This window comes from Pan troglodytes, chromosome 4, assembly GCF_028858775.2.
Source record: "Pan troglodytes isolate AG18354 chromosome 4, NHGRI_mPanTro3-v2.0_pri, whole genome shotgun sequence".
Classification (NCBI taxonomy): Eukaryota; Metazoa; Chordata; class Mammalia; order Primates; family Hominidae; genus Pan; species Pan troglodytes.
The window spans coordinates 38725901-38751161 of record NC_072402.2 but is presented as its reverse complement, the minus strand read 5'-3'; the positions used below and the strand labels follow the sequence as shown (position 1 = coordinate 38751161).

At 42.3% G+C, this 25261-nt stretch overlaps 1 protein-coding gene and 1 pseudogene across 10 annotated transcripts in view; both read left to right on the top strand.

Moving 5' to 3' along the window:
* The window catches only part of PDE8B (phosphodiesterase 8B), a 247221-nt gene that overhangs the window by 106311 nt on the left and 115649 nt on the right, over positions 1-25261 (top strand). For 6 of the 10 annotated variants that reach the window (XM_054684286.2, XM_054684284.2, XM_517695.9 and 3 more), the window contains exon 2: positions 24519-24578. In XM_054684286.2, coding sequence (XP_054540261.1) covers positions 24519-24578 — 60 coding nt within the window. Of the gene's footprint in view, positions 1-11309; positions 11373-24518; positions 24579-25261 lie in introns of those variants that run through there. The other 4 variants (XM_054684283.2, XM_016953109.4, XM_016953112.4 and 1 more) reach the window with 3 other exon arrangements.
* Positions 2696-4436, top strand: LOC461797 (alpha-aminoadipic semialdehyde dehydrogenase-like; annotated as a pseudogene).

Below are 25261 nucleotides of genomic sequence, written 5' to 3'. Positions count from 1 at the left end.
TTTTTTCTCTTTAGGGCCTACAGTGCTTCTTGACTTTGCAGCTTGATTTGTTTCTTCAATATTGGAATATTCTCCACCATTTTCTCTTCAAATATTGTTCCTGACGCGTTCTCTCTTTCTAATCCTACTGAGAGTGAAATTACATGTATGTGACACCTTTTCTCTGTGTCCTGGATGCCTCTTACATTCTTCTTATATTTGCCATCCTTTTGTCTCCCTGCACCTTAGTCTGGATCTTTTTTTTTTTTCTGACATATATTCCAGTTCCCCAGTTCTCTGTTCACTGTGTCTAATATCCATATAAACCCATCCATCTGGTAACTGATTTTAACAATGGTAGTTTTATGACTAAAATTTCCACTTGATTTTTAAAATGTTTTCTAGTTCTTTGTCAAAATGTTGTTTCTTGTCTTTTAATTCTTTGAACATATTTTCAAGTCTGTGTGTGTAACCCCACTATCTGGATCTTCCACGTGTCTAATGTTTTTTCCCTCTCTTGGCTTTTGGTCAACCTTTTTTTTCCCTTATAACTGGTTATTTCTTCTGAGCACTGGATTTTAAATTTAGAGATAATTTGATGCTCTGAATGATGGCATATTCCCGCAGACAGAATTTAGTTTTTCTTCTAGTTGGCAGCTGGGAAGGGGACAGGCGATAATAACTCAGTGACTGAGATGAGTCAAAGAACCATTTCGTCCTATGTGAAGGCTGGCCTATCTCCAGGTCAATTCTGTTCCTAGACTGCAGCTCACTGGGGTCCCCATTGAAAACCTAACATGTTTGCCAAGGTCCTCACTCTCTGATGGGCCCTGAACTCCAGTTTTATCCTTCCATTTCTGTGTGGTGGATGGAAGCTCTGCTCAGCTTCTCAGCTTCTGGAATTGTCAATGGCCTTCAGGGGATATGGACACCAAAAGCCACATTTTCCTTCTTGCCTTCCTTTCTCTCGCAGATCTTGGTCTGACAAAGTCTCACTGCACTGGTATCTATCTGATACTTTCAAATAGATTTTTAAAACTTCTTTCCAATTTCTCTAGTTATTCTTATAGGAGAGTCGGCCCAAGAAAAGTAAGGTTCAGAGAGAATAAATAAATTGTCCAGGGTCATACAGACCCTGAAAGTAGAATCTCTATGAAATCTATTTAAATAGGTGGCACAAGACCAGAGAAATCTGAGACTTACAGCAGCCTGCATGCCCAGCCTTCACCATCCTTTGTCATTTGGGTATTAAGTTTGACAATTGCTATGTTTAACTCTCTTGTTTTACAAAACTGACATCCATAGAGATGGTGTGATTTGTCCATGACCACACAGCGAGGTAATATGTGAGTTGGGGTAAAATCTAGGTCTGTGCTCCTCGGTTTTTTCCTGTTAAATCTTGCTGCCCCCATCTTTTTTTTTTTTTTTTTTATTGTTACTTAGGTACCCAGACCTACATCCCAGCTTTAGTAAGACATCTCAGTAGTCCAAGAAGATTCTTCTCATTTGTAGAAAATTGTCCTTGATTTATGCAGCCACAACCACATATGAGTGTCACCTGTTACTTTCTTTTTTCCCCTCTTTCTTCGCTTCTCTTTTTATCTCTGAATTTTTACATTGCCACTGACATCTTGCCTGTGGCTAATAGACACGTCCACACTGAGAGACGTGCTCTAGTAGAGTGGGTTCGGGACTGCATAATTAGTTTGTCCTCTTTTATGCCTGGGAATATTATATCAGATTCTCTAAAAGGTTTTGAAACATAAGGTGAAAAGGGAAATGATAAAATAAGGCATTTGAGATTTTTAAACTCATGATCAGCTGCTTGCCTTGAAAATAATTCATAATCTCTTCTAGAACTGCTAGTAAAGGCTTTTTAACTTTTGTGGTTTATCTGCTGTTCTCTTAAGCACATGGTATATATTTACAGGTTCTTACCTTAAATTTTAGGCAGAATCATGAATTAGATACTGGGAATAAAGCTGACCAGAAGTAAATCATTTCCCACATCTCATCTTTGTAAGGCCTGAAAATGTGATATTCCACGCTGTTTTTGAAGAGAAAGCATTTTGGTGGTTACCAGGAGGAAAGAATGGGGCAGGTTGGAAGTGTCACTGGTCTGGCAGCCTGGAGACCTCAATTTTATCCCATTGTGACCTCTCACTTATGTGTGACCTTGGACACATCACATACAATTTAGGCCTTATTTGGCAATATGTAAAATGAAAAGGTTGGACAAGATACCCCTTGGGAGCCTTACAATTCTCAAATTTTTGGAAAACTATCCTTTACTGTGAGGCCAGTGTCTGGAACAGCATTTTGTAATATGAATGAGGACTTAAAGCAATTTTTTATTTCCTGTGATCTTGTGGGAAGAGGGTGGGTAAAGTTAGATAATCTAGAAGTTGACATTTGTGTTTTCATGTAAGCAAGTCAAATGTTCTGGACTACATTTTGTTTCAAGCTAAAGAGCTTATGCTGTGATGACCCAGCTTATTAAGTTAGATAACAAATGTAAGGCACCTATTTCATTTCCTTATCACTGTGGGGCTCAGTAAGGAGTTTCCAAAAGAATGAATGAGAGATTATCATCATAATATCTATCACTTATCAACTGCCTGCTGTGCCAAGATACATCCGTGAGTAATACAGATTTGGCATCTGTCCTCTCCAAGGGGTAAGTATTATTACCCCTAGTTCCACGTGTGGAAAATGAATTCCAATCTGGTCTTACATTAAAAACCATTGATGTGGCGCCTGCCTCGCGCACTGTGTGTGCACGCTGCAAAGACCAGCAAGCTCCTTGGAGCTTGGAGCAGGCCTGCTGCCTTCATGTACACTCTCCTCATCAATCAGCCCCAGTATGCATGGCTGAAAGAGCTGGGGCTCCGCGAGGAAAACGAGGGCGTGTAATGGAAGCTGGGGAGGCTGAGGAGAGGTTATTATGACCTATTGCCCTGCTAACAACTAGCCAATAGCAAGAGTCCGACAGGCCAGTGTGGCAGACTATGAAGAAACTGTAAAGAAAGCAACAGAAGCATGGAAAATCTGGGCAGATATTCCTGCTCCAAAACGAGGAGAAATAGTAAGACAGATTGACGATGCCTTGCGGGAGAAGATCCAAGTACTAGGAAGCTTGGTGTCTGGAGATGGGGAAAATCTTAGTGGAAGGTGTGGGTGAAGTTCAGGAGTATGTGGATATCTGTGACTATGCTGTTGGTTTATCAAGGATGATTGGAGGACCTATCTTGCCTTCTGAAAGACCTGGCCATGCACTGATTGAGCAGTGGAATCCTGTAGGCCTGGTTGGAATCATCATGGCATTCAATTTCCCTATGGCAGTGTATGGTTGGAACAACGCCATTGTCATGATCTGTGGAAATGTCTGCCTCTGGAAAGGAGCTCCAACCACTTCCCTCATTAGTGTGGCTGTCACAAAGATAATAGCCAAGGTTCTGGAGGACAACAAGCTGCCTGGTGCAATTTGTTCCTTGACTTGTGGTGGAGCAGATACCGGCACAACAATGGCCAAAGATGAACGAGTGAACCTGCTGTCCTTCACCGGGAGCACTCAGGTGGGAAAACAGATGGCCCCGATGGTGCAGGAGAGGTTTGGGAGAAGTTTGTTGGAACTTGGAGGAAACAGTACCATTATTGCCTTTGAAGATGCAGACCTCAGCTTAGTTGTTCCATCAGCTCTCTTCACTGCTGTGGGAACAGCTGGCCAGAGGTGTACCACTGCGAGGCGACTGTTTGTACATGAAAGCATCCATGATGAGGTTGTAAACAGACTTAAAAAAGCCTATGCACAGATCTGAGTTGGGAACCCATGGGACCCTAATGTTCTCTATGGGCCACTCCACACCAAGCAGGCAGTGAGCATGTTTCTTGGAGCAGTGGAAGAAGCAAAGAAAGAAGGTAGCACAGTGGTCTATGGGGGCAAGGTTATGGATCGCCCTGGAAATTACGTAGAACCGACAATTGTGACAGGTCTTGCCCACGATGCATCCATTGCACACACAGAGACTTTTGCTCCGATTCTGTATGTCTTTAAATTCAAGAATGAAGAAGAGGTCTTTGCACGGAATAGTGAAGTAAAACAGGGACTTTCAAGTAGCATCTTTACCAAAGATCTGGGCAGAATCTTTCACTGGCTTGGACCTAAAGGATCAGACTGTGGCACTGTAAATGTCAACATTCTAACAAGTGGGGCTGAGATTGGAGGTGCCTTTGGAGGAGAAAAGCACACTGGTGGTGGCAGGGAATCTGGCAGTGATGCCTGGAAACAGTACATGAGAAGGTCTACTTGTACTGTCAACTGCAGTAAAGACTTTCCTCTGGCCCAAGGAATCAAGTTTCAGTAAAGGTGTTTTAGATGAACATCCCTTAATTTGAGGTGTTCGGCAGCTGTTTTTGAAGAAGACAAAGAAAATTAAAGTTTTCCCTGAATAAATGCATTATTATGACTGTGACAGTGACTAATCCCCCTATGACCCCAAAGCCCTGATTAAGTCAAAAGACTCCTTTTTAAAAAATCAAAATAAAATTGTTACAACATTAAAAAAAAAAAACAATTTACCACTTAGCAACATTGGCAGCTTTAGTTCTCCAGCAGCCTACATTTTGTGCTAAGGAGCAAAGTAATCTTCCATTTACCAAGAGCTTTTTTTGCTTTTTAATGATGTATTAAATTAAACACCCACTCACCAAATATCTGTGAGTGTTGGTTGCGCAGATGGATTTGAGTGTTTGGTGCTGGGATGCATCTTGTCACAGCTGATCACTTACTGGTTCTCTGACTGTGGTTGGGTGGAGTTGGCATCTGTCTCCTAGGTTCCTCCTGCCCCCAACAGTTTGTGGTTATGGTGATAAAATTATTGTGTGATAAATATCATGGCAGACGTATAAACAGAGGAAAGGGGACAGCAATTGAAAGAGTATCAAACACACTTTAAGGTTCTAACTGTTTCAGTTACCAAGGCTCCGGAAGGCGTATGTTGTGTGTTAAGGGATCCAGAGTCACTCAGACAGTGTTCCTCTCCCTCTAGCAGGGTATGAAAATACTAATGGCCCCAGACCCGCATCATCACTGTGAAATTCACTGTAAAATCTTTGGAATTTTGATGAGTCAAAAGTGGAATCTGGTTATTTTGATTTGCATTTTTGGATTGCCAGAGAGGCTGAGCATTGCTGCCTGGTTTTACAGCCCATTTGTGTATTTGTTTTGAGCATTGCTTGTCCTTTTCTTGACCCTTTTTAATTGGGATGTTCGCCTGTTTTATTATTGTCTTAGTAGAGATTCAAAAAACTCTAATAAGGATGCCAATCCCTTTACTATCATATATTACTAATATTTTTTCTCAGTTTTGTATTTAAATATTTATTATGCTTTTTAATATGTTTTTCTTACTAAAAACCTAACAATCTTTTCTTGGTTTATGTCTTTGATGTTATTTTTAACAAAAGCCTTCCGGGCCCTTGAATGCTGGAAATGTTCACTTAAATTGTTTTTCAATATTCTCATGGGATTTTTTTTCTCATTTAAAATTTTAATCTATCTGGAAGTAATTTGGGTATATGTCATGATGCATAGAGCTGACTTAATTTTTCTCCATATAGTTAACCAGTTATCTCAATATTATTATTGAATTATCCATTACTTTCTCACTGATATAAAATGACATTTTTATTATATAATAAATCACATATATCGCTTTATATATATGTATAGATATGTGTAAAATTGAGTCAGTTCTAGATTTTATCTTTTTGTTGATCTCTCTGCTGGAAGCATACTATTTTGATAGTTGTATCTTTGAAGTATTATTGTCACAACTGGCAGAGCAAAATACTTGTAACTCTTCACAGTTTTATTAGCCAGTGGCTGGAATTTATTCCTCTATATGGATTTGAGAATCATTTCACAAGTTTAAAAAGTTGTGCCAGTGTATTTATAGCAATTAGTATATAGGTTAATTTAAGAGAGACTTAGCATTTTTTTAGTACTGGTTTTCCACCCAGGAAAACAGCATCTCATTCCATTTATTTCAGTCATATTTTCTGACACTCAGATAGTCTGAGTGTGCGATATGAGGTGTTAAGGCACAGGTTCTGGAGTCAGAGAGTCTCAGTTCAAATCCAAGTCTAGCCATTTATTAGCTTGTATATCAGTGAAAGGTTTTCCCCAGTGAGTGGGACATAGTGTTGCTCAGTAAACATTTGTTGAAGAAATGTTTGAATGAAATAATTTATTCCTAAATTTTTTGTTTTTGCAGTTGTGAATGAGTTTTAGTCTGCATCCTTGCCAACAATTAACATTGTCAGTTTTTTAGATTTTAGCCCTTCTACTAGGTGTGTTTTAATTAGTAATTCCCTGGTGGCAAATGATGGCAAGCATCTTCTTTGGTGAGGTGTCTGTTCAGATCTTTTGTCCATTTGTTAATTGGGTGTTTGTTTTCTTAATGTTGAGTTTTCAATGTTCTTTGTGTATGTTGGATATAAGTCCGGTATCACATTTATGTTTGAAAATATTCTCTCCTCATATGTGGTTTGTGTTTTTATTCTTCCCACAGCTTATTTTGAAAGCAGAAGTTTTTAATGTTAATATAATCCAATTTACTATATTTTTCTTTCATGGATCCTGCTCTGTAGTATAATTTTAAGCCCCTTATATCAACTCATAAAAACAGACAGGGCAATAATGTAAATTGACAGAGCACACAGTCCATAAGCAGCATCTTTCATAAAACTAAGGATTAGAGTATATGTCTATAAACTAAAAAATATGAGCAGTTAGGGCCAAACCACTGACTGTAACAAAGAAGTCTGCAGGAGGAAGCAGCTGGCAGACAAACAGACTTCTGGGGATCCCAGGGCTGGGGACCCAGATACTTCTCTCAACACTTGTCCCAAGAAGGGGACAGTCCCCCAGGAGTGGAGGGCTTGCTGTCGATGTGAACACATTCGCTTAAAGTGGAGGGGGCTTCCCAGGCTCCAGTTGGCAAACAGTAAGGACAAATGAGAAAAGTATGCCCACAAAGCAGAGGAGAAACTGCAACCTAATATTTCAAATGAGCTAAAAGAAATTAAGAAAATGATTAAAAGTTACAAAAGAACAGGATGAATGCAAATTAAAAAAAACACAGGTTACATAATTAGACAACAGAAAAATATGAAAGGGAATTGATTACTCAGAAAAGAAATAGAAATAAAAGCAAAAAAAATCTAGGAAAGGAAGGTCGAACTGGAAGAAATATAAGAGTGAATAAACAGTGCAGAAAGCACTGTATAGAAATTGGAAAGGAAGAAGAAAAACACAGAAATAAAGAAGACAAGAAACTATTTGAGAAGTGATAGAATGCAAGACAGGCAAAGGAGCTCCACAAATATATGATGATCCATTATATAATATATATGATATATATAATATATATCTATCTAGATAGGTCCACATATATAATACATATACATATATAACTCCTCTATATAATAGGAGTCTCTGAAAAGAAAAAACCAAACCCCGTTGTGTACTGGGAAAATCAATCCAAAAGGACAACATCAATGCATATTCTAGTAACATAATTGCACTATAAAGGAAAAAAGTCTTTTGGGGCATCTAGGCAAAAAGACCAAGTCGTTTATAAGGAAAAGAAATCAGATTGGCATCAGAACCTGAGAGCAATGCTTTAAGCCAGGAAATACTGGAGAAAATGTGTTAAAGATAATCTAGAAAAGAAAAAGTGAGCCAATTATTCTACATTCAGCCAAACTGGACCCTCAAATATAAGAACCACAGACAAAACTGTGCGAACATGCCAGGCCTCGGGGAATGAATTTCCCATTAACCCTTCTTGAAGAACCTTCTGACAATTACTGTGACGGAGAAGCTTTAGCATAAGGACTGGTGGTTGACATGTGAATGTTTGGGGTACGTTAGCTTCTGGTGAGACCCCTGGCTTTCTCAGAATTCCATAAGTGTTCTTGATCCAAAGACAGCTGTGAAAACTGGTTCTATGATCCCTTGGTTGGAATACCATTTCTCCTCTGCTCAGGTGTTGGCTTTGACTCCAGTCATTTGGCTTGTGATTATTTCATATCCCTCCTTTTAAGAAGCCACACACCAATGCACCTGTAGCTTGTGTGGCCTATTGCCCACCCAAAGGATACATATCATCAGATCTCTGTAATATCAACAAGGGGAAGTCATTTGTTTCCATTGAGATTCTTTCTGCTTAAACACAGGAGAGCTCATTCAACCTTATTTAATAAGGAGAAAAAAGGCAATTAATTGGCTCACCTAACTGAAAAATCCAGAGTTAGATATGGCTTTGGGCAAGTCTTGATCTGGTAATTTGGAAGTGTTACAAAGGATCTTGTTTCTTTCCATTTCTCCACTCTGCTTTCCATGGTGTTGCTTTCATTCTCACATGGTGTCAAGATGTTACGAGAAACAACCTCACTGCACATTTCTTTTTGATAAACAGTGAGAATATTTATTAAAAGTAGAATAGCTTTTTCCCAGCATTGCTAGCAAAATCCTGGGATAAACTGAGTGGACTAGCCCAAGTCAAATGACTACCCCTAACCAATTGCTGTAGCCAGGAAAATGAAATGCTTAGTTATGGTTACCTGTCCTCCTCTTCTTCCTCCTCCTCCTCTTCTTCATCTTCTTCTTCTTTTTTCTTCTTTTCTTCTTCTTTTTTCTTCTTTTTTTCTTCTTCTTTCTCTCCCTCCTTTTCCTCCTCATCTTCCTTCTCTTCCTTTTCCTCTTCTTCTTTCTCTCCTTCTCCTTTTTCTTATTTCTTCTTTCTTCTTCTTGTTTCACTCTGTCACCCAGGCTGGAGTGCAGTGGTATAAACATGGCTCACTGCAGCCTCAACCTCCTGGGCTCAAGCAATTCTCCCACCTCAGCCTCCTGAGTAGCTGGGATTACAGATATACACCACCGTGCCTGGCTAATCTTTTTTATTTTTGGCAGAAATAGTGTCTCACCATGTTACCTAGGCTGGTCTTGAACTCTTGGCTCCCCAAAGTGCTGGGATTATAAGTGTGAGCCACTGCTCCCAGCCCACATGTCTTTAGAACCAAACAGAGATTTCCAAACAGAAGTCAGTGACTCCTGGAAGGAGAAAGGAAGGAATGGATTGGGGAGGCTAGCTAAAAAAGAATTTTTAAACATGTTGAATTTTATCAAAATGCTATCTTGACATTTCTTGAGATGATCATATATTGACTCTTATTGATTGTGGTGAGTTATGTAAATAGATACTCTAAGTTAGGGAAGGCAACCTACTTAGCTGTGCTCTGTGGGAGTAACTGAGGTTCTGGGAGAATCTGCTTGTTTCCCCTTTTCTTCTCTTTTTCCTTCTTCCAGCTCTTATGTGTACTTCTCTGCCTCTCCTCAACCCTCTGATACTGGTGTTCTCCAGAGTTCTGTCTTTGGTCTTCTGCTGTGAGTGATGGCAAGGTTTTAACTGCCTTTCCTATATGCTGGTGTCACTCTCCCTGAGCTTCATACTTACATATTCCAGAGCCTGACTTTGCATTTTGAGAGGACTAGAGACATCTCAAACTCAGTACAAAGGCAGGGGCCTTTGTACTGTGTCATCTCATGGAGAAGGTAGAAAGGGCAAGTGAGTGTGGGAGAGAACAAAGAAAGCAAGTGGAATTCATCCTTTTATCAAGAGCCCTCTCCTGTGATAACTAACCCACTCTCAAGATAACAGCATTAATCCATTCCTGAGCGCAGAGCCCCATGACCTAATCACGTCTTAAAGATCCCACCTCTTAATATAGTCAAAATGGTAATTAAATTTCAACATGAATGTTGGAGGGGAAATTCAAATCATAGCACCCCTCACCACTGCTCCTAGTGTAGACACTCATCATCTTTTGTCAACACCAGTAGTTTCCAAACTTTAGCAAGCATCACATTCATCTGGAAGGCCAGTCATTACACACTGGGCCCACCCCTAGAGTTTCTGATTCAATAGATCTCGGATGGGGCCTGAATGTTTCCCCTTCTAATAAGTTCCATGTGATGCTGATGCTGCTGGTTCAGGGACCACACCTTGAGAACCACGGGGATCATTGCAGGAACTCCTTTCTGATCTCTGTTCCTCCCTTAGTCTATGCACATTTCAACCAGAGTGATTCAGCCAACTACAATCCAGCTATGCTACACCTTTGTCCACCTAGCAAAGCCCAGGCTTCTCACCACAGCAGCCTTCTGTGACCTGGCTCCTTCCTCCCTCTCTAGCCACATGATCTGTTCCACATTGCCTGGGACTGTTCACACAAACTCTGTTCTTTGCCATCTTTGTGCCATTCCATCTGCCAAAAATGCTCCTTCCATTGGTCTTCACTTGGCTCATTCTCACTGATCCTTCAACATTGATCTCCAGTGTGGTTTCCTGGAAATTTGCCTGAATCCCCAGATTGAGCTAAGTTGCCCTTAGGTTTCTCTGGCTTCATGGTCATCTCACTCCCACTCTGCTCCCCCAACTCCTGTCTTCAGACTGTGGGCTTTTTGAAGGTGTGAACACTCAGTCTTGCTTATCTTTTTTGGCTTATTTTCTGTGCAGTATCTGGCACATAATAGATGCTTGATGAAAGTTTGTGGATCTAAACTAAATATTGGTGCTACTATTGAGTATAGCTATCTCCCCTCAGGGGCCCTGCCACCCATATGCTAGTACCTGTCTCCCATCATAAGGAAACAGTGCCTTTTAGGCATTGCTGCAAAGTAGAGGGTCTGGACCTCCTGATACTGGGACTTGTTACCCTTTAGACATCATTTCAATCTTCATATATCTTCCTCCTGTGGTTAGACTTAAATGGAGGGCTGTGGGCTCAGCCACAGAACATCATGGCCTCTGTTACCCTAAGTTTCTTCCTGTTCTTGAAATTGTGACGGTTTGGAAAGAGATGGGGAGGATGTTGTTACCCATGTGACAGGCTGCAGCAACCTTGACCAGTAAGGTCAAATAAGCAGCATTGATGAATTTTAGCATGTGGGCACCCCTGGAGGGGGCGAGGCAAGTCTTTCTGTTACAAAGATGCAGATTTCAGTGCAACTGAAGGCAGAGCTTTCTAATGAGAGCATAAAGTTGTCCACTGGTTGTTTAGAAAGAGGCTGGATTGACACCAGTAGAACTCCAAGTCCACATAGACCCGCCATTTGGTTCACCAGACACCATTCCCAGGGCTGTATTTTAGCCATCTGACTGTCCAGGGATCCCCGGGAATCCTTATGTGTGATGATGGGGCTTTAGAGACTTTGAACTAAAATGCCAAGGCCTCAGCTCCGTGAATTGGTCTTCTTCCTTTAGATTGGTGCTTCTCAAACCTCTTCAAATCTGAGGGTGAAGAAAGTGGATGCCTACCTCCACCAGGTAAAGTGATCTGCTGCAAGCATTAGATTTTTGTGAAATTTCATTCTTTAGCTTAAAAATTCATGTGAACTTTGCATTATACTCTGGTTTTCTCAACTAAGATAAAAATATTTTGAAGGACTTTGTAGTTAAATCACTAAACTTGTTTCATCTTGACATAAAAATGGATGCTCCACTAGGATGCACTTGTAGCTTTGTATGTCTCCTGGCCCTATCTCTGCACCATCACCATTTCTAAAGCATTGCCTGTCTTACACAAAGGCCCCAAGGCCCGTAAGAAATAGTAATGATTTTAAACAGGATTCCAGGAGAGTGGAGCCCATGAATCTGCATTGTTGCTTACAGAATTACAGCAAGATTGGGAACATGAGAGTTGTTTTTTTGTTTGTTTGTTTGTTTTGTTTTATTTTATTTTATTATTATTATACTTTAAGTTTTAGGGTACATGTGCACAATGTGCAGGTTTGTTACATACGTATATATGTGCCATGTTGGTGTGCTGCACCCATTAACTCGTCATTTAGCATTAGGTATATCTCCTAATGCTATCCCTCCCCCCTCCCCCCACCCACAACAGTCCCCGGAGTGTGATGTTCCCCTTCCTGTGTCCATGTGTTCTTGTTGTTCAATTCCCACCTATGAGTGAGAACATGCGGTATTTGGTTTTTTGTCCTTGCGATAGTTTGCTGAGAATGATGGTTTCCAGTTTCATCCATGTCCCTATAAAGGACATGAACTCTTCATTTTTTATGGCTGCATAGTATTCCATGGTGTATATGTGCCACATTTTCTTAATCCAGTCTATCGTTGTTGGACATTTGGGTTGGTTCCAAGTCTTTGCTATTGTGAATAGTGCCACAATAAACATACGTGTGCATGTGTCTTTACAGCAGCATGATTTATAATCCTTTGGGTATATACCCAGTAATGGGGTGGCTGGGTCAAATGGTATTTCTAGTTCTAGATCCCTGAGGAATCGCCACACTGACTTCCACAATGGTTGAACTAGTTTACAGTCCCACCAACAGTGTAAAAGTGGAACATGAGAGTTGTAACTGAAAAGCTTGTGAGGCAGTCTTCTAAGATCAGGGGCTCCCATGTATGCAGTGGAGTAGGCCAGAATTGCTCCCAATGCCTGATCAAAGAGACATGAAGCCATGTTCTGTGATGCTAGACTGTGGTCAGAGAACCCTGGTGCTGGGCATAGAGTACCCAGTGTTCTGCAGTGTAGGCATTTTAATGCCTTGAGCACTGAAGGTGAGAACCTGAGGCTCATCAAAATGAGCAAGTAGGCAGAGCTTTAGAGTTTTAGAGCAAGAATACAAGGGAGCCCCTTGTTCTCATTCCTCTCTTAAACGAGAATACGTTACTCAGCCTGTTCTGTAGCCAAGAGAAGAGGATGATGTCAGTGGATCCAAGATAGCCTGTGAGTTTGAACCGTTTTTTAAAAGAAATATACTTTGATTGAACACAAAATGGTCTTTTAGGACTTACTTAACCCTTTGCTGTGCTTTGGGCATTTTCTGTTTTCTATTCCACCAATGGACACAGAACTGTACCCCTTTCATACTCTCTAGGGTTTGGGGAGATGGGAGGGGGAATTACCATGGGAGCCCATCTTCAGTTTAGTCACCTGCCTGTAAACAGACTGCTTCCTTTCATTGCTGCTCCGGTGCTTACCTCTCTAAATCTTCAAAAATAATACAAGGAAGAAATATGGTTCCTTGGGTGTTGCCTCATTGGCTTTTGATGTAAAACATAGTGGCCCCAGAGGGTCAAGGTGCAGTGGGGCTTGTCTTCCATGTGTGTTAGCAAAGAGGAGGGGCCAAGGGCTGGGCCTAAGGCCTTGGGGACCTTCCCAGGAGAAGCCTTGCCGGTCTCAGGCTTCTGGCGTCTTTGCTAAGCTTCTGAAAATGTTGAGGTTTTAATTGTGTGGTGTTTCACTCAGGTTGTATGTCATTAGGATGTTAATGGTGCTTTTTATCAATAACTGCTTGGAAATCATGATTGTTCTTGCCAAATAAGTGAAATTCCTTTTCAAAAAAGTGGGCATTTGCATTTTGTGGCTGACTTTGCATGGGCTACTTACTTTTAAATGGGATTCATTTCAGTGAGATTGGTTTTTAAATGGGAATTAGTGCCCGACAAGGATTCATTACCCCTGGGGCCATCTAATCTTTGGACTTGGTGACTGAAGGTCCTGGTTCATCCCAGCATGAGTGGTCCTGACACACCAGAGTCGGGAAAGTGAGTGTGGTTGGATTCTTGATGGGGTACCAGCTGTGGCTAAAAATCCAGGTGCTTCAGGGTCACAGGTCCCTAATGGGAGATTCCCATGGAGACAAGCAGGGAAGACATTTCACTCTTGGTCCTCTAAGGCAGTTCTAGCTTATCAATGATAAAATTGAGGACAGAGGCAGCATGTATAATTGAAATCCACAGGAAATCTCTAAAACTCATTTTTAGCAGGTGGTTTCTGTTTCCTTGCCCATCAAATCTATTTACCAGAACTGCTGACCATGTAGCAAAATTTACTGATTTGAATATCATCCCTCCCCACTTTCTCCCAACTTCATGTAATGTTCAGGAGAAGGGAAGGCATCAGAGGCATGCAGGAGGATGGAGGTGGATCAGAAATGAGTGCTTGGGTTTTTCCACAGTCTGGATAATTGCCTCCTGAATAATCAGAGCTAGACTGTTCTTTGCTTGTTCTCTATTACACAATGTAATTTTACACGCTTGAAGTCATCCGGCAGTGTCTATTATCAGTGGTATCTCTAATAAAAGGAAGGAAGTCAGTTGAGGGATGTCACGTTTTGACCATTGCCTTTAAATTCCTGTGTTCTCCCAGTCAGACCCTGCATGATCTTTGGGATCTTGGAATGGAGCTGTGTTTACACACACTCAGCCTAGTCATTTGTGGCTGAATTATTACATTATGAAAGCTTGATGCCTTGATTTCTGCACTGCATGTACAACAGAAAGAATTTTGACATAATCAGAGCATCGAACTGCAGTTTGGGGTTTTTTTTGTTTTGTTTTGTTTTGTTTTCCTCCTCTGAAGTTAAATATCTCTAAGGCTTCCTTGTGCTGGTCTCCTTTGGGTACTTGTCATTTCGTGGATTATATTCTAGACCATTTTTTTCTTTCCATTTTAATGCATAATCGACATCAGGCTGAGTTTTTTTCTTATGACTGTAGATGACATGACTATGTTGTATAAATAATTTCTCTTTAATCTGATATTTGTCAGGGGGAAATGGCTTCTCCATTAGACTGTGCCAGCCAAGTTTTCTGTGTTTAGATCTGATGGCATCTGCATGACTTCTGTGTTTATTTTTCTCATTACGACTTCAGAGTTAGCAAGAGGATGGCCTCTTTATCTTTTCTCACTGCCATATTTTCCAGGCACAGTGGGATGTAGCATCCCCCCTCCACTGGCACAGCAAAGCGCTCTGAATCTAGTAGTAGCACTTCTTAAGAAAGACCAGTGACAGTGGGGAAGGAAGGAGAGGGCATGGGTAGGGGGCAGTGTAAGATGCTGTGCTAGAAAGCACATCACTGTGTCTAGTGCACGGAGGGGAGGTTGACGGTACTGCCTCCCTCTTTGCAGCCTGACCTCACTGTCTGGGTGGCCCACTGCAGCAGGAGCGGGTGCCTTGTGCCAAACGTTGTGCACACTGACCTCCCTACCTGCTTCCTCTTTCCATGCTCATTGTTTCTCAGCCAGATCTTTCACATCTTATTTATAAGTCATTTAAAAACCCTCACCTCATTTAAAGTCTCTTTGTACACCATCTTAAGGCCTTTCTGGAACAGTCTGAGATATAAGTAAATACATAAATAAGAGCATGGCCTTCCCAGTGAGGCAGACCTGGGCTTAAATCTCAGCTTCATCCTCTCGGGTAAGTGGCTTAACCTTTCTGCAGCATAACCTCTTAAGCCGTAGAAAGGGGCCCAGGATGCCCTGTGGGATCGCTGTGACCTTTACGTGAGATGATGTACGTGGGGAATTCATCAGCCCCTTTTGTCTTATTGAGGCACAGTGCAGTTACTCATCTTGAGCAAGGTCCCCTGAGTCCCAGCCAAATTTTCTAGAATTTTATTTTACCAAGTTTCAGAGAAACCCTGTCTATATTCTGAGGAATTTTAAATACAACACCTTATTCTACCAAATAAAGACTTTACTGGAAAAATAAAAAGCATGTGTAGAATATTTATGTAGTGGCTAATGCTCCATTAATGTTAACATCAAAATAGGAAATAGACTTTCCCAATAAAATTAAACCTAATTTCCATTTATTTGGAAATATCTACATATACAAGAAGATAGAAAGTTTAATTCAGTAAACACCCATGTACTCACTATTTACTGCTTAAAAAAATAGGTCATACGCTGAGTGTGTTGCCTCATGCCTGTAATCCCAGCACTTCGGGAGGCCAAGGTGGATGGATTGCCTGAGCTCAGGAATTCAAGACCAGCCTGGGCAACACGGTGAAACCCCGTCTCTACTAAAATACAAAAAATTAGCAGAGCATAGAGAATTTTTGTATTCCTTACTAAAATACAAAAAATTAGCCTGTAATCCCAGCTACTTGGGAGGCTGAGACAAAAGAATCACTTGAACCTGGGAGGTGGAGGTTGCAGTGAGCCGAGATCACTCCACTGCACTCTAGCCTGGGCAACAGAGCAAGACTCTATCTCAAAATAAATAAATAAATAAATAAATAGGTCATTCACAATATAGTTGAAGCCCCGGCACTTCCCTCCCTGAATTCATCGTCCCCTCCACCAGCAGGACCACTTGCCTCAATTGGGAGTTTGTCAGCATTTCTTTGTACTGTTATAATATATTCCTAAAGTCTATTCAGTATTGTTTTAAGTATTTTTAAACTTCAAGTGGTATCCTAAGGTATGCATCATTCTAAAACTTGCAATTTTTTGTTTTGTTGTTTAACTCAATGTTTGTAAGATTCATACGTTTTAAATGAGTAACTCTAGTTGTTTCATTTTTATTGTTGTATCATATTCTATTGTATGGCTAGTCCTTGATACATATATCAGTTTCTTCTGGTGATAGGTATTAATAGACTATGGATTCAGTTTTCTAAATTTTTGTTACAAACAATACTGCTCTGAATATTTTTGTAAATGCCTCCTATACACCCTAGAGATACACTCATATAGGAGGCTGAATTGTCAGATATATACTTCTTCATCTTCACTAGATATCCCCAAACTGTTTTTCAAAGTTGCTAAACCAGTTTACATGCCCACCAACAGTGTATAAGAGTTTCTGAGGGGCCACTTTCTTGCCTATGCTAGATAATGTTTGACTCTTAATTCTGCCATTCTGTTGATAAAAATCGTTGGATGTAAGATAGTATCTCATTGTAATTTAAAATTTTTATCTTCCTGATTGCTAATGATGATGAGCATCTCTTCATACTTATATTTCCTCTCCTGTAAATTTCTTTTTCAAATCATTTCCCTGGCTTTGTTTTTGGCTGTCTTCTTACTGATGTTTAAAAAAATTTTGTTTTATGTTCTGGTTACTAATATTTTTGGGTTTTTATGTTTTAGATTTCATCTCTCCAGCTCTGGGCCTTTTTCTCTTTTATTACAGTGCTCTTTGCTTTTTTTTTTTTTTGGTTTTGGTGAATAGAAGCTATAATTTTAAAGTCAAAGTGATTAATCTTTTATTTCGTGGTTGTATATTTTGATGAGTAGACATTTGTATGTTTATGTGATAAAACATCATGCTGCCAAATTAATGTACTATTCTAAATAGTAGGGCATAAAACATAAAAGTAATGAAATATGTCACTGGCTGTGAGTATCTTGTAACTCACAAGATGGAGTAATCGTCCATCTATATTATATAACAAAAAAAACTATGAAAGAAATTTTTGATTGATTTTGATTGTAACGTAGGGATATTGTTTGGGGGGGGATAATTCACCAAATATAAAAGACTTTATCTTCCTCATGCCAACATTATAATCTTGTGTTTTTCGTGGAGCTATCTGGAAAAAACCAGTGGAGGTATCTGGAAATAAACACAGATACCTGTCAATGTCTGGGTCCAGGCATGAGAGCTGAGTCTTGGGTGGGTGTTGTTACCTTCCACGAGGTAAGTGTTCCATTGGTGTTTGTTGAGTAAATGGATATGTAATAGAGTCTGCAGGAGGGGCCATTAAAGAAGCAGGAATTGAAGTTAGCAACAGACAAGTCTGCTCAAAAGAATAGACTAGTGGTTCTCAACCCTGGCTAAACCCAAGGAGATAAAAAGTTGAAGATACTTGGGCCCCATTCTTAGAGATTTTAGAGATTCCAATTATCTTGGTGTCAGATAGGACCCAGGCATGGATATATTTTTAAAGTTCCCCAGGTACTTCTAATATGAAGCCCAGGTTGAGAACTTCTAGACCAGAGGATTGGAAGCAGGAAGGAGAAGGGAAGCTCATGGGCTGCCCAGTGAGCTCTTGGGCCCTGAAAGGTCCAGGGTGTCAGAGTTGCCAGGAGGTGCTGGAGGGCAGCCAGACCACAGCCAGGTAAGGCTGGAGGCTGGAGTGAGGGCAGCACCAGCCAGCAGGGCCCACAACTGAGAGGGGACAGAAGGAAGAGAGTGTTCTGGGTGTGCTAAGCACAGTTGGCAGGGGAGAGAGGGTGGGATGGGACAGAGTTTCCCAGCATAGAGCAGGGAGGCCCATCCTCACAGTGGGATCACCTAGAGGCTGCAGGGCCAGTCCCTTTCTGACTGGAAGCCAGAGGACAGACAGGGGCCCATTAAAAAGGCAAAAGGCAGACACAACCTTTGTTTACCCAGAGCTCAGACGAATAAAGAACTAAGTTTGGCCTGAGAATGGAGGGTGGACAGGGCACATATTGAGATCATTAAATGCTATTTTTAAATCAGAGCCAACAGGGCAGCAGACAGAGTTGATGAAGAGCATTTAAAAGTGCCTATTTCTGTGCCCACAGCTGGTGTCTTTTCAGTGTGAAATGATCTTCACCGTGGACCCGTCACAAAGTGCAAGTCAAGCTTGCCTTAAGCTGTGTGTGTGCGAACACTCAGTACTGTAGATGGTGGGAAGGAAGGGATTCTAAAGGAGAAGTCATTGAAGTGGGGAAGATTCAGACTCTGAGTTTTGGAACTCGGACACCCCACCCCCACCTGGACACACACGCACATGCACACGCATGCATACCCTTTTCCTTCTTGGTGCTGGGCCAGCCCTGTTAACAGACTACCAGGCACAAGCAGGGATCGCCAGGCACTGCATCATCTGTTTTGCAGAGTCTGAATGGAGTCCAGAAGCCATACCAGAAAGATGAGTGCTGCAGAATTAATGCTTCCAATTTTGGAGCATAATGGAAGAGCAGTGCACTGGGAGTTAGGAAGAATGAAGTCTCAATCTTCACTCTGTTACTTAAAAGCTGTTTGTTCTTTTCAGTTTAATTCAATTCCACAAAGCATTTACTGAGCATCTTGTAGATGCTGGGGATAAAATTGTGAAAAGACAGAGACTATGTCCTCAAGAAACTCACAGTCTTGCCAAGGAGTGAGATATTTAAATGAGTAACAAAATCAGTGCTGTGAATACAGGAGTACTGAGGAGAGAAATCACTGGTTCTTCTTTGGGTGAAGTTGGACTTGAACCATTGTCAGAGGGCAAGGGCGTTGGAGCAGGCCCTTGAAGGATGTGTTAGCTGCTGAGGCAGGAAAGGGCTTTCCAGGTCAACTGCTTTCCTTCCTGAATCCTTAGCTTCCCTCTTGTCTGAGGAAGGCTCTAAAACTCGATGCCAAGTTACTTAACAAAATTCCTGAAGCTGAAACTATTAAGAGCTGCAGCAATCACCTCTAGAGAATGTGGTGGCGTGACAGGTGAATTAACCAACCTGAACTACCTTGATTTCTCTCGCGAGTTTGCCTCTTCCATCTGCCTACCCTGCACCAGCTGGGTTGTGTCGTGGAGTTCCCTTTCTATTGAAGTGAAGCCAAGCTGAGTTTTTTTCTTGTAATTTTTTTCTTGATCATTGCAGTGTATTTTCCCACTTGCTTTCATTGCTGTAGTTCCTACTCATAGTGGTGTTTTTGTTTAGTTTTTGCTAAATCTCTGTTCTTGGTTGTTCAGAAAGTGGGCAAGCCAATGTTTGATTTTCCCAAGTCACAGATCTTATTATGTTAATCCTTTGCTCAAACACCTGCAATGTGATTGGTGCTTAGAGATTTAAAAAGAGAGCTCCTTCCTGTGTCCTCTGAGGATCTGACCCCAGCCTTCCCAGCCGACCCTTTCTCACACTGCAATCCAGCTCTCTGGACACTTGTTTTCTCCCCACCAGCACCTTCGCTTTCCTGCCTCCATGCCTGTGCCTGTGCTGTTCCCTATGCCTAGAATCTCCTTCCCCAACCCAGTATCTTCGTCCCCCTATTCTTCACCACCTGCCCGCCTTCATGAAGCCTTCCTTGATCTCCCCACCTCCCAAACCAGAAGTATTACCTCCTCTTTCTCAACTTCAAAGTGGGAGAGAAAATGTCTCTCAACCAGAATTCTATATTCAGCCAAACTTCAAGCAAAAGTGAGTGATAGACGTTTACAGATCAACAAAGACTGAGTGACTTTGCCATAGACCTTCTCTGAATGAAATGATGTATTCCTCATTTTGCAGTCATGGACCCATGTTGCCAGCTTGAGATCAACAATGGTATTTATACCACGGAAGTCAACAAATGCTACAAAATAGTACTCGTGTTTTTTTTTTTTTTTCATGTGAAAGTGGATTGGTGACCCTGCTTCCATGTATATATGTGTGTATGTTACCATTCACACACGTACACACAAATATTTGACACACTATGAATGTTATACAGCACAGTTAAAACTACGCTGTAGTTCAGCAGTCCTTCCTCATTAGGCTACTGTGGAAACACACGTGGCTAGGAAGTGTGTCTCTCTTCACACTCTGGTCCCACCCTCCCCTCTTCTCAGGTGTTGGAATTATGTTACCTATGCCCCCACCCCTGCATTTGTTTCTCTGACCCTGGCAAACTTGGCCACTTCCTGGAATCAGAGCTAATACACTAATTGAAGAGTCTGTGCATCTGCAGTTGCTCAAAGTTCATTCTTTGAAGTAGAGAATCTTGGCCTGGCTACACAGATGTCAGTAAATGATCTCCTGTTTCTGTTCATAGTTGCCGTTTTATAAATTGGTGAAATGCAGGCACTTAGACGCCTGTGTCAGAAGCAGAACTCTGCAAACTGCCGTCTGTGAGTACACCTGCTACAGGTTTTTTCCTGCTGGTCACTACCTAGTGCCAGCCCTCAGAGTCAGCAAGAACAAGTTCCAGTGTTCTTTTGGGACAGTTGACCTCTTTTGGACACAGAAGCCAAGGCCAGATGACTTGGAGCACAGACCAAGAAGGAAAAGGCAAGCCAAGAGACACAAAGCAAAGTGTGGGTCAGGACTAGAGGAGCTGGTAAACTGAGGCACCCACGCCGGTAGTGCAGGTAGAGTGACAACACGTGGGAGGGAGCACAGTGAAGTGAGGCTGGGAGGAGAGAGGCAAAGGATGCAAAGGATGGTAGAGATACGAGAGGCAAGGGTTTGGAGAATGTCCCTTAGCAGCAACTTTACAACCCCACTTCCGGGCTCTGCTGTCCTCCCACGAGCTCACAGCATGCCTTCCTGCTGGGTAGGTCAGACAGGAGTTAGAATACTGGATGGCAGGCAGAGAACTGTTGTGGCTATGAGAGAAAGTTGTAGGGTCTTTCCTGCCTTTAGGAAGAAAAATGATATGTCTTCTAGCTTGAAAGTTGCTTTTAAAACTCCATGCTGTGACGCAGTGGCCATTGCCTGTCTGCCCCTAGCATTACAGGTGTGAATGCGCCTGGCACAACGCCTGGGTCAGAGGGACTTAAGGAATGTTCGTAGTCATCAGATATTCTCCTGGTAGAGTCGAAAGTCGCCTGCCCTTCCCCGCCAGCCCACCATGTAAGGTTAGCTGTATCAACACTTCATGCACATATTGATTATTTGGAAAAGTATACAGGCAACTGGACACAATGGCTCATGCCTGTAATCCCAGCACTTTAGGAGGCCGAGGCAGGCAGATCACCCAAGGTCAGGAGTTTGAAACCACCCTGGCCAACATGGCGAAACCCCATCTCTACTAAAAATACAAAAATTAGCTGTAAGTGGTGGTGGGTGCCTGTAATCCCAGCCACTTGGCAGGCTGAGGCAGGAAAATCACTTGAACCCAGGAGATGGAGGTTGCAGTGAGCCAAGAAGGCACCACTGCACTCCAGCCTGGGCGACAGAGTGAAACTCTGTCAGAAAGAAAGAAAGAAAGAAAAAGAAAGAAAGAAAGGAAGGAAGGGAGGGAGGGGAGGGGAGGGGAGGGAGGGGAGGGGAGGGGAAGGAGAGGAAAGAGAGAGAAAGAAAGAGAGAAAGAAAAGTATACAGGCAAGGTATTGGTTAGGGGTGAATTATTATTTTTTGGACAGCCTGTGCCCTTCTTGCAGGAGTCCTTCCCTATCTCTTGGCCTTCCAATGCGAGTCACTTTTTATTTTATTCCTTTTAAGCTTCTATTTATGATTTCATTCATTGCTTTATTTTCTGCCACTGAATGACTCTTTTAGAAGCCTAATTTTGCTGGAGAAATCATTCACAGGTGGTCTTGTTGGAGGGGGCTTTTGTGTGTGGTGGAGGCAGTGAACTCAAGAGAGATCACAGGGCAAGCGAAAAGGTACCCTGGCTTATCAAATTTATCTTAGTATATACTAAATTGGTTTCACTTTTTTTTTTTCAGAGTCTCACTCTGCTGCCCAGGCTGAAGTGTAGTGGTGTGATCTTGGCTCACTGCAGCCTCCACCTCCCGAGTTCAAGCCATTCTCCTGCCTCAGCCTCCCGAGTATCTGGGATTACAGGCGCCCAACACCATACCTGGCTAATTTTTGTATTTTGAGTAGAAATGGGGTTTCACCATGTTGGCCAGGCTGGTCTCAAACTCCTGGCCTCAAGTGATCCACCTGCCTCGGCCTCCGAAAATGCTGGGATTACAGGCATGAGCCACCATGCCCAGCTGGTTTCCCTTTTTAATCATTAACCTTTTTTTTTTTTTGAGATGGAGTTTCGCTCTTGTTGCCCAGGCTGGAGCGCAATGGCACGGTTTCGGCTTACTGCAACCTCTGCCTCCCAGGTTCAAGCGATTCTCCTGCCTCAGCCTCCCAAGTAGCTGGGATTACAGGTGCCCGCCACCATGCCCAGCTAATTTTTTGTATTTTTAGTAGAGATGGGGTTTCAGCATGTTGGCTAGGCTGGTCTTGAACTCCTGACTTCAGGTGATCTGCCCACCTCGGCCTCCCAAAGTGCTGGGATTACAGGCGAGAGCCACCGCATCCGGCCCAATCATTAACTTTTTAATCAGGGTTCTGGCAGTTGCACTGCTTTGGAAAGAGGGTGTCTATTTCAATAACAAAAACTGGCTTGGGAGTGGAGCTGGGTGAAGGGCTGGCAGCCCAGTGACGCAGCAGGTTCTGGTGCTGGTCCTCTCCCAGTAGAGTTGCTCTTGGGGCTGTGCCCCTAGGCTACTGGTGTCAGCACCCACACCTTGCAGGGTACTGACTTACTTAGACAAAAGAAGAGTAAGAGAAGTCCACACTCAACATGAGCCTGTCACTTTGACCTGAACACAGCAGTGAAACACTGAAGGAACTTGTTCACAGGCTCAGGGACTCAAAGCCTCCAGTTGGTTTTCATTGTGCCAGGCCTGCTGAGTGGACCCATGGTTGAGGAGGCTGCCTCCCCAAGGGGAGCAGAACAGGCATCCTTGCCCTCCTGAGAACCCCCGACAGAGGGCCAGGAACCTCAGATGAGCAGTCATTAGAGGGCTCTTTGAATTTTCTGCTGGCTGGTTTGGTGAGAGGCCCAAGCGCCCTGCATCAGTTCTTTACACTGCTGTGTTGGGGTGGGGTGGGAGAATCAGGCCTACAGAGGAGAAGACGACTGGTGCTTTGGAGAGTGTTCATAGCACCAGCACTAAGAGTTAAGCTTGCGGAAAGGAGAAGAAAGGAGAAAGGGAAATTATTGTATTCTTGCAAAGTATAATGTAAAGAAAGTTTGCTTTTCTTGTTTGTTTTTTGTAACTGAAAAGCCTCCCATGGCCCTTGGGTCACTGCAAGTGTCTCTGGTTGTGTAAATGCTGCTGCGTGCTGAAGGTGCTCCTTCAGACTGACAAGGGGCCAGTACAGAGTGTGGAATGCAGGATAAGCTTCCAATCGTGGCAAATGACCGCAGTCTCTTAGAGAAAAACAAAATTGGATTCATGGAGGTGAGGTCAAGACCGTCAACCAAATTAGTCTAGAGAACAGTCACTTTTAGAAATCTCAGTAAAGTAATTAAAAATAAAGACAAATATTTGCTTTATGCTTGCTTCCATCTAACTGCTCGCCAAAGGCAGCCAGATGGTGTTGGCCAGTGAACACTGAAGAGCCCTATGCTCACTCCTGGAGTTGTGGGGCAGAGACAAGCCTCTTGTGGTCATCATGGTGTGGTGTTGCTTAGTTTATTTGTGGAAATACAACTAAGATGAATAATTTATCCATGGTAAATGTGAGTAAGACTAAGCTGTTTGACCCTCATAGTAAAACATGAAGATAAGAAAAACAAGATCTAAATATAGGAAAGGCTCTTAAACCATACATGTGATTTAGCCTCGAGATTTGAGAGAAATGTTTATTCTCTTTTGAAATTTCAGAATAATAATGGCCTTAGCATGATGCCCAGCACATAGTAGGTGCTCAATAAATAATTATTGAATTGAATTCTTTTCTTCCATAAAATAGTACATGCTTATTATAAAAATCCAGACACTTCTAGTAAAAATGACTCAAAGTCCAACCACTTAGCATTTGGGGATGTATCCTTAAAGACATTTCCAATGCATATAAATGTATACTTTTTTAAATACAAAAACAGGACTGTGCTATACATCATGCTTTGTAATCCATCTCCAGTTCAGTAAGCTGGATTCTTCAATTTAGTGCACACAGTGGCATAATGCAATGCGTTGCGTAAGGAAGGATGTATCCATTTGTGTAGTTTAAGACTTGACACTTCTCTTGTGCTGTCCTTTATTTAGCAGGTGTCTTCTGCGGAGGTGCGCATCGGGCCCATGAGACTGACGCAGGACCCTATTCAGGTACGCCTCCTTTACTCAGCCCTGTGACTCAGATTATTTTCTTTTTTCTTTTTTTTTTTTTTTTTTTGAGATGGAGCCTCCTTCTGTTGCCCAGGCTGGAGTGTAGAGGCTCAGTCTCGGCTCACTGCAACCTCTGCCTCCTGGGTTCAAGCGATTCTCCCACCTCAGCTACCCAAGTAGCTGGGATTACAGGTGTGCGCCACCATGCCTGGCTAATTTTTGTATTTTTAATAGTGATGGGGTTTCACCATGTTGGCCAGACTGGTCTCAAATTCCTGACCTCAGGTGACCTGCCTGCCTCGGCCTCCCAGAGTGCTGGGATTACAGGTGTGAACCACTGTGCCCGGCCTGGCTCAAATTGTTTTCTTGAAGACCTAAACATTTTCCCATTTTGAGTATAAATATGATGGATAGATTGCATGGTGGATTGTGAGAAAGAACAGCTCTTCCACCCCAAAACTAGTCTGCTCCACATCCTACTGTAGCCAGAAAGGGAAGAAGCAATGAAATGGTGAAGGGCTGGGCTTTGCCATGAGTCACAACTGGGTGGGAATCTTGGCTCTGCCTTTAATCAGCTGTGTGACCTTGCATATATTGCTTCACTCCTCTGACCCAGTGTCCTGTCTGCAAAATGGAGATGATTATGCCTCGGGGAATTGTAAGTTAAATGAGATAGCATAGGA